The 10,000-nt window shown below is 32.6% G+C and overlaps 1 protein-coding gene across 1 annotated transcript in view; it reads left to right on the forward strand.

The window, feature by feature from the left end:
- The first annotated feature begins 4,816 nt into the window (after positions 1 to 4,816).
- LOC132124473 (lethal(3)malignant brain tumor-like protein 4) overlaps positions 4,817 to 10,000 on the forward strand; it is a 35,199-nt gene continuing 30,015 nt past the window's right edge. The window contains exons 1-8 of the mRNA XM_059535494.1: positions 4,817 to 4,938; positions 5,726 to 5,815; positions 5,900 to 5,954; positions 6,068 to 6,156; positions 7,264 to 7,368; positions 8,063 to 8,198; positions 8,950 to 9,041; positions 9,135 to 9,286. Of these exons, the coding sequence (XP_059391477.1) occupies positions 5,738 to 5,815; positions 5,900 to 5,954; positions 6,068 to 6,156; positions 7,264 to 7,368; positions 8,063 to 8,198; positions 8,950 to 9,041; positions 9,135 to 9,286 (707 nt within the window). The 5' untranslated portion in view covers positions 4,817 to 4,938; positions 5,726 to 5,737. The remainder of the gene's footprint in view (positions 4,939 to 5,725; positions 5,816 to 5,899; positions 5,955 to 6,067; positions 6,157 to 7,263; positions 7,369 to 8,062; positions 8,199 to 8,949; positions 9,042 to 9,134; positions 9,287 to 10,000) is intronic.

Genomic DNA, 10,000 nt, shown 5'->3' on the forward strand with positions numbered 1-10,000 from the left:
CAAAATTGACAGCGGTGTGTTCATGACACTAACGTTAACCATTCAACTTCGAATTGATTCCGTAATCTTCCGGTAACAGTAGGCTAACTTTACGTTCGCCAGCGCATGACAATGTTTTGATTCAGACTGCACAAAGAGAAGAGGAGAAGATATACGGGTCCGTTGTGAATGTGTCTTTGAGAGCAAATATAGTGTAGTTACAGTAACTACAGTAGCTGCGTCAGAAATGATTAAACCAGAGGGGACATGTAAATAAATGTGAGCTGAACAAGCGCTTTTTTTCTTTTTTACATATTGTTTCAAAGCAACTTTACAGACATAACAGGAAAATGTTGTAATAATATTGTTAAATATAAGTAGGTAATAGGTAATACCTAATGCTTGACAAATAAAAAAAAAGTATATATTTCAAATTTTTGCCTATGTAGGAGATCCCAGTTTATTATTATTATAATTCTAATGATACATGGTGATATTATTAATACACATGCTTATTCTTTCTCCGTCTCTCTTTCTGCCTACAGATGGCTGAAAAAGGTGAATGCTGTAGCAGCAAAGTGTGGGACTACTTCTGCAAATACTTTAACTTTAGTATTATAATTTATTTACAGTACACACACAGACTGTTAAAACCAGCTTCAACTGGAAGAAAGTAAAAGTGTTAAATGTTTAAAACCAGACTGTTTTTTGATCATTAAAAAATATATACTTTTGATGTGCAATTGTTTAGTCATTGAGACTGTAATCTAAGGCTTTTTTTTAACATAATGCCTTCTGGAAAATGGTTTATGCAGCCCACATACATAGAACAGGCAGATATTTTGCTATTGAATGTTGTGTAAATGCAGTTTATAGGAAATGGGTCTAATATCCAGATTATTTTTAAAATCAAAATATCGGCTTATAAATCGGCTCTTTTCGAGTTAATATCGGCATCGGCTCCAAAAAATCCATATCGGTCGGGCTCTAATGTCTATACATATATTAAATGTCTATAGTTTTCATTCATTTTTATTTTAGTTTTAGCTATTTTAGTACATCAAGTTAAACTACATGAAAACTCATTTTTAAATACATTTTGAATGAAAGAAATATTCATATATTTGATATATAACGTTTATTTTATTTTATTTCAAGTAATGATTTTTTGAAGGGTTTTGCTTCGCTGTAGATTTAGTTTTAGTTCATTTGAACCTCCCTGAGAGAGAAAGTCAACACAAAGAGTTCAATATTCATGAATGTAAAAGCTAAACTGTGTATTTCTATATTTTGTAACTTCAAGTTTTTCAATATTTGAAACCCATTAGAGCTTCAGAGCCTGCAGTGAGACACATTAATTCATAAAAGCAGAAAGCTTTCACACAATGGCTCTAAGAGTTGAGTGTGATGATGAATAAAGGATGATCAGATGAACATTGAGAGCTAGTATAAGTGCATTACAGCAGCTCTGTGTCTGTGTGGACGGGTTAGTTTAGTTAACCCGGTGTGGATGGGTTGGTTATGTAGATCCTCTCTCATGTTTGTTTGGATTTCTGTGCCAGGAAATTGTTGAGATGTTTCCTGCTGAATGGCTGCCTCACATCACTTCCTGCTCGGTGTGTGTGTGTGTGTGTGTGTGTGTGTGTGTGTGTGTGTGTGTGTTTAAAGCAGCGACACACACTCGATCACTCCTCTGTTTACCGTGGTGTTTGTCGTTCATACATCTCAACACTCAAATGTTCCCAGCATTCACGTTTTTAACTTTCTGACGCAGTAAACAAGCTGCTCTTCTCGCTGTCTAATGTAGAAAATCTAGCTTTAAATACATTTTTTTTATTTATATGGATTTATTTGAAAATATATAGTTTTTATTCATTTCTATTTCAGTTTTAGTTATTTTAGAACATCAAATAAGATGAGAAATGTTGCCTTGCCAACACTGATTTTGTTATTTTTTCTCCAGTTAAGTAACAAGTTGGTTTCATCTTTAGTTTCAGTTATAGTTCTCTAGAATAATAACCCTGTTGTGTTCTGCTCATATGGAGCCGGAGAGCGTTTTGTTTTTCCAGAAAAGTCTTCTTCATGTTATTGAGTTGGACTCAAACTTACTGACGAAGGGTATAAAAACTTCCCCCAAAATCTTTTCATAATTTCTGTACTTTTGAGGGGATTTTTCCCACTTGTGATGTTCCCAGCCAAAAACACCAGCCTAGGAGTTATAAAAACTGCTGATGAATTAATGTCATGCTGTTAGTATCAAAAAATCTATTTTGATCTTTTTATCCACTTGTTTCCCCGATCTGATCTGATCTTTTGCTCCATTTCTGAGCCAAAATGATCCACAGATCATGTTTTCTTCTCTTGAGAACGCAGTGTGATCCATCAGCTCCAGAAAGAAACTTTGAGAGAAAACCAGTCGATAAAAAGATTTAGTGAAAATGGAACGTGATGAGAAATGAACAAACAAATGGACGCTCGTTTTCCTTTCAGCACAACACAAGGGTTCAGTCTAAGTTTGTGCGTTTTTGTTTGCTTCCACAAACTTAATAAAACTCAACCGGAGAGCGAGATGAAGTTGATCTTCAGCTGTTTCATGTCTTCATTTCTGTTCTCTCAGCTGCGGGTTCATGGTCTGTGTTTTCTCTTCTTGCTTCTGGGAAAGTGTTGGGTTATTTGGCTTTATGGTGTGTATTCCCTGATGATGATGATGATGATGAACGCACGCTCTGGTCAGGGGAGATTCACTGTTGGGATGTTTCAATCTCAGTTTTTGAGTTTCACAGTTATCGCACACTGAAAAAAAAAAGTTTTCGCTTGGGAAATCTCAAAAGGAAACGTTGTGTCAGACATTGAAATGAAAGGAAAATGATCAGGTGTAAGGAAAACCAAAATGGTATTTTCTTGCCTAATCTTAGTTTAGATTAGATTTGGTTTTGATTTTCGTGTTTGGTATCTGATTTGGCCTTCACAGATGCGTGTGTTTTTGTGTTTGGCTGTGGTTCTTCTACAGCATTTACGTCATCCAAACCTTCCTGAAGTTGATTTAGAGAAAGCTTCAAAGCGAGATGTGAGAGTTAGAAGAGTCTAGAATTGAATCAGTCTGATGTGTGTGAATCATTTAGGTGAATCAGCTGATTCAGAAAGATCTTGTCGATTCACTGCTTCTCTCATAAAGCATCATAGGAGTCGTTCGGACTGCTGTTGTGATTCTGTTCTGCGATCAGTCTGAACTGTGCCTTTAATCAGTGAACTGCGTCTGGTTCTGGAGGTTTGCTTGAGTCAGAATGTGTTTGTTCGGAGGAATCGTGCGTCTGAAGGATGAAACCGCAGAGAGAAAGTGTTTCCATTGTTTGAGATGTGAAAGGGAGGAAGGCGAAGCAGAAACACAGACTGATTCTCTGGGAGGAATCCATTCTTCTGGGAAGATATTAGTCACTGAGCAAACCCTTCTTTGGGATTGACTTTATTTTACTTTATTCAAATGATGCATGAAGGGAATCCAGTTCTCTTTTCTTCCTCATTTTGAGCTGCTGATCCAAAAATAGTGTCTTGTTTTGCTGTTTCACGTCAAGTTCTCACTAGATCTGGTGCATTCTGTGGCATCTTCCTGTGATTTTATTTACAGATTGTAAGTTAAATTATGCATTTTGAATCTTGTGTAAGCTGATATGTAATGTTTCGTGTTTATTTTGTGAAATAAACAATGATTATATGAAAAGAACATTAAATATCAGCAAAAGCTTAATGCTTTATGAAAGACAGAATTTCTGGTCATATGTTGATGTCAGCTTTGGTTCTGAGACTCTTTATTTCTGTATTTTTTAAAGCCCTTTTAATTTACGTTTCATTTAAAAAGTGTCTTAAGTATTTATAAAAATATATAAATGCATATAACTATACACAGTTTCATGTGTTTACCCTGGATCTGTTCATCATCATCACTGCTGACAGAAAGGACTTTATCACATTAGTATTTTCTGAATTCGTTTTTGTTTATATTTTCATTTTAACTGTAAAAAATGTTTTGTTTTTTTTGTCTATATAATTTTTATTATCTTTTGAATTAGTTTTTGTTTATATTATATTTCTATTTCCTTTTAGCAGTATTTCAATATCTATACAGTTTTTCTTTTCAAAATAATGTTTTCTCATTTTATTAGTTTTTGTCTGTATCGTTTTTATTTTCTATTTTTTATTTTTTTTGTATTTTCTATTTTATTTATTAGTAGTTTTTAGTTGTCTTCAGTTAAATTTTTTATTAGTTTTTATTTTAAAGTTTTTGCATTTGTAGTAGTTTTTGTCTATTTCGTTTTTATTTTTCAAATATTACATTTGCAGTCATTTTTAAAACGTCTGTGTAGTTTTTATTCAAATATAAACAAAAACAAAAAAATAATTCTAAAGTTTTAAAGTAGAGTTTGTAGTAGCTTTTAAAGTCTGTTTTTAAATATATATTTTTAAATTAACTTTGTTTATAATTTTCTATACTAATTATAAGTAGTTTTTAAATGTCTTCAGTTTTATAAAATTGTAATTAGTGTTTGTTTAATTTAGATTTTAAAGTTTTAGAATTTGTAGTAGTTTTTAATCTCTATTTTTTAAATATGTTACATTTTTATTCTATTTGTAGATTTAAAATTGAGTTTATGTTTTTATTAATTTAATTTTTAGTTTTACTTAATTGCTACTTCAAGAAAAACTAAATAAAAATTAGTATTATTGTCTTGTCATCTAGATAAAATAAAATAATAATTTTTAAAATTTTAAATTTGATGCAAACCTTTATTTTATTTCAAGTAATGCTGGATAGATGTGATGTGATGTGTTTGGTTCTCTCCTGTGCTGGACTGACTGTGGATGTGCATGGTCTCTCTCAGGTCCTGTAGGTGTTGATGCTGGTGATCCTGGACAGATGAAGCCTGTGTTTCAGCAGGACGTGTGTGGGCTGGTCAGCAGCCGGTCAGTTCATTCAGATGATGCTCTTCATCTTCTAGCTCACCTTATGAAATATTAACAGCCAGAGATCATGTTCGTTTACTGAGGAGAGTTGCTGAAAGATCAATTAAAGTAAAACTGGCTTTGTGTAATTATCGAATTGCAAAGCCTATGATTTAAGTTTTAATTTTCATAATGAAGCATGCATATAGGTATGAACATAAATACAGATATGAATTTGCTGCCAACTAAAGGGAAACGTTTAGGTCTCCCTGCTGTTTTCCACCACAACAAATAAAAAGCTTTAAATAAAAACTGGTTTAACACTTTAAAATTAAAGGTAAAAATATATAGTAGATGTGCTATAAAATAATAATTATTATTAACACTGTATTTTAGTATTACACTACAATAGTTTAATATTTTATTTATTTATTATCATTATCATTACTATTAATATGAAAAAATATATTCCCAAAAATTGTTAAATATAAATTATTCAAAAATAAAAAATAATGTATAAATTGAGCATTAGAATAGTCATATCTTTTGTATTTTGATTTTAATGTAATAATAATAATAATGTCGGCGTCCCACTTCACTTCCTGTCCTATCAAAATAAAGGCATAAAATGTCAAAAATAATTCTTAAAAAATATATATGAATTGTTTAGAAATCACTGAAGACTGGAGGAATGATGCTGAAAATACAGCGGAGCATCACAGAAATAAATGACACTTTAACACAGATTCACACAGAAAACAGATGATTTAAACTCTAATAATAATTCAGATTTTTTGTGTTTTTATAGATCCGGTCTCGAATGATGCAGAGTGAGGACCGCAAGAGAAAGAAACACAGTGTGAACCCCAGAAGCGTGTCAGACGAGTACAGTCTGCGTGTGAGTACCCTGACCTTTGACCCCTGACCTCTGACCTTCCCTGACTCTCAGAACAGACCGATGAGACTCTCTGCTTCTTCTCAGGAGCGAGCGAAAGACGAAGTCACAAAGATGAAGAATAAAGTCTCTACTTCCCAAGGTTACATGCGTCTCTATGGTGGAGATGAGTTGTGCTTCATCAGTGATATGTCATGGATGTGTCTTGAGCGGTCAGAAACGGTTTGTGTGTGTGTTTGCGTGTGTTTTCTGCAGCGGTCAGCGGTAAGAAGAAGCTGTGGTCGTGGGATCAGTATCTGGAGGACGAGCGATCTCTAGCCGCTCCTCTTCAGCTCTTCACCGAGGTCAGAAAGACACTTAAACACCACCCTTCTTCATAATACATCAAATTAAATGCAAAGAAAATGAAAGACAACGCAGAATTTGAGCCATATAAATCTTAATGTATTTTTAAAACATTATGAATTCAGTTGAGGAGAGATTGTTGTGGAGTTATTACATTTAAATGTAAACTTTAATACGGAATCCAAAAAAAAGGGATTTTATAGGGGCCTAAAAATGTATTTATTTAGTTATTAGTGTTTTTCTTAAATTAAATTGTTGTTTTAATTAATTAGACACATTTTGTGATTACTAAAACTTAGTTTAACCTTTAAAATAGAATCAGATTTTTTTTGGGTGTGGGTCAAAATTTTATAAATTGTAAAAATGCTAAAGTTTAATAAATAAAATTTAGAATGTAATTAAACAGTTAAAACCATGCAGAAAAATTAAAAGCATAGAATTTGGGAAAAATAAAACTAATTTCATACGGTCCTAAAATGTTAATTATTTTTAACTATTTTTTTCTTGTCAGATTAAATGATTTCGAATCGTTAGACAAGTTTTTTTTTTTGGTTTACTGAATTTTAATTTAAGCATTAAAAAAGAATTCAGGAATATAAAAATGGAATTTGGGGGATTCTTTTTTTAACTTGATTTCATAGTGGCCTACAAATGTAAAAAAAAAACCATTTTTTTAGCTTTTAATAAATAATAATTTAGTTTTAAAGTTGTAATAAATGAGTTTTAAGTGTTTTATGATAATTGTTAAGACAAGCTTTTTGATTGGAAAAATTAAATGTAACCATTAAAATGGAATCCAGAAGAATAATAACCGGAGATGAAACATGACTTGATGAAGAGAGAAATATTATAGATGTTCATCAGGAAGAACTGATGAATGAATGTTATTAATGTATTTTTGTTAGATGTTTAAATAAACAGTTCACTCACAAATGAACGTGCTGAAAATGTGCTCACACGAGTTTGTTTGTTTGAGAAATGTAGCATTGCATCAGTGTCTCTGCAGTGAATGGGTGCCGTCAGAATGAGAGTCTGATAAAAACATCCCAATCATCCACAGCACTCCAGTCCATCAGTGATCTGAACGCCTGTGTGTCCTCTTCTAGTTCCAGGTGTTTCCTGACAGCAGGAATGGTTTTAAGGTGGGGATGAGGCTGGAAGGCATCGACCCGCTGCATCCGTCCATGTTCTGTGTGCTGTCTGTGGCCGAGGTCAGGAACACTCACACTGTCTCAAACAACAGATTTGCACACCTCACCTCATGCCTGCTTGTATAATGCATTAGAAAGGTATTCATAATGCATTACAGCTTTTCATAAATAATTGCAAACAAAGTTAAAATGCATTGGTCGTTTGTCTTGTGTTTTAATGCATTATACATTCTGTGAAAAGAAAAGTGTTATGTATTACAACAGTTATTCGTAGAATCATGCAATGCATTATAAGGTGTAATTAATGCATTAAAATTACTTTTATATTTAATGCATTATAAAAGTATTTTAATGCATTAATTACGCGTTATAATGCATCTTATTGTAACCGCAGTTATAATATTTATTTATTCATTTTTACACCTCCAGAAAATTAAATGCATTGAATTGCATTTAAAAAAAGGCATTTTAACCTCAGTTGCAGTCGGTTATAAAAAGAGGTATTTCATTACATTATGAATAATGCATAGCACATGTTATGATCCATTTTACTATGTTTTTGGTTACAATTATTTATGAAAAGATTTAATGCATCACAATGTACATTATGAAGACCTTTTATAATGCTTAAAGTATTATTCACATTTTTAATAACACACACGATTGCATTAAATTTAAATTTGACCTGATATGTGTGTTTTTGTGCTTATTTCGAGTTAGTTTAGCAGAATGATTCCTGTCGTTGTTGTTGAAGGTGATCGGCTTCCGTCTGCGGCTCCACATCGATGGTTACTCCGAGTGCTATGACTTCTGGGTAAACGCTGACTCTCCGGACATCAAACCAGCAGGATGGAGCGAGGCGACGGGACACACACTTCATCCACCCAAAGGTGCGTCATCATCCTGTGACATTGAGAAGAACCGATCCAATCTGTGCTGATGGATGAACATCAGAAAAACAGTCGAGATGATGTCTGGGTTTATTGCACATTGACGAGGAGAAAAAAATGTATATAAATATATTTTTTTGTATTTTATTGATTTGATTTGATTTTAAATAATTTAATTGTATTTTATTTTAAATTAATTAATTTTATTTTATTGTAAATTATTTGTTTTATTTATTATATAAAACATAGTTAACTCAATATAATTTCTCTGAAACATCTCGTCATTTTTTATTTCAGCTTGATTTGTTTAAAAGGTATTTAAATGTTTTTTTTCTGGAAAACAAAACATTATAGCATTTGTTGTACATTTTTCAGTTTATTCTGATTTAAAAAGATGATTATTTTAAAAATTATTTTGATTTGTTTATTTGAATTATTACTTCTTGTTAAAACTTAAAAAAATAAAAAATGTGGCATATAATGGAAATAAATATAAAAATGAATGTAAATTTAAGTTTAAATAAAAGTACAAAAATAACTAAATCCGGAAAGAGTAAAAAAAAAAAAAAAAAAAAGACTAAAACTTAAATTCAAAAAAATAAATCTTTGAGGTGATTTTGTCTTGATTAAAGTGTAGCGTTAACGTGAATCGCTGAAGCTTCTTCTGATTCCTTCTGTCTCTCCTAAGATTTGAAGCTGAAGTGTTGTGTGTGCTCATCTCTCTGGTTCTCCACTGTGTGTGTGTGTTCAGGGTACAAGCCGAGCGAGTTTAACTGGGAGAAGTATCTGGAGGCCTGTAGCGCTCAAGCAGCACCGGAGAACCTCTTCAGAGCCTCGAGCAGCGTGAGTCCATCATTAACCTGTGTGATGGCTTTACTGAGGCTGGTCTGCACACGTGGAGAGTTGAGATGTTCTGGATGCTGTCGTCTCTCGCAGGAGTCCAGCGGCTCGCTGTTTGAGGTGGGCATGAAGCTGGAGGCGGTGGACCGTAAGAACCCGTGTCTGGTGTGTGTGGCCAGCATCGCCGACATCGTGGACCAGCGCTTCCTAGTGCACTTCGACAACTGGGACGACACCTACGACTACTGGTGACCAGCACTAACTGACCCGTCCAGCTCATGCTAGTTACACACAGGCCTTACACTTATCTGTGGCTCAGTGCTAGAGCATTGCAATAGCAGCGCAAAAGGTTGTGGGCTCGATTCCCAGGGAACATAGATAGAGGTAAAAAATGTATAGCCTGAATGCACTGTAAGACGCTTTGGATAAAAGCATCTGCTAAATGCATCAATGTAAATCGCTGAAGAAGGAAAATTACAGCATTACATGAGTCACACTGTGCTTACTATAATATTATTGAGTGTGCATACACACATTATATAAAATAATACATGTGCATAAATAATATAAGATGTTTGTTAAAGTACTAAAATGACTAAAACTGAAATAAAGAATTATAGAAATAGTTCATAATGTCAAAAGTACATAAATTACTAAAACTGAAATAAATGAAAGAATTATAGAAATATTTACAAATAATTATATAAAGTACTCAACAATGCAAATAAAAATTCAATTGAAATGAAACCTGGAACTATAAAAATAACATCTAATTCAAAATATGAATAAAACTATAATAGTACATTAATAATTCTAAAATTTAAGTAGAACTACTAAAATTAATAACTGGAAAGAAATAAAAAGTAAACCTTTCCTAAAACTAGAAGTGAAATTAAATCGAAATAGTAAAATAAAAAGTAGTAAAATTAAAAGATAAAATGAAATATTTAATAAAAATAGCA

The sequence above is a fragment of the Carassius carassius genome, chromosome 42, assembly GCF_963082965.1.
Source record: "Carassius carassius chromosome 42, fCarCar2.1, whole genome shotgun sequence".
NCBI classification, from domain to species: domain Eukaryota; kingdom Metazoa; phylum Chordata; class Actinopteri; order Cypriniformes; family Cyprinidae; genus Carassius; species Carassius carassius.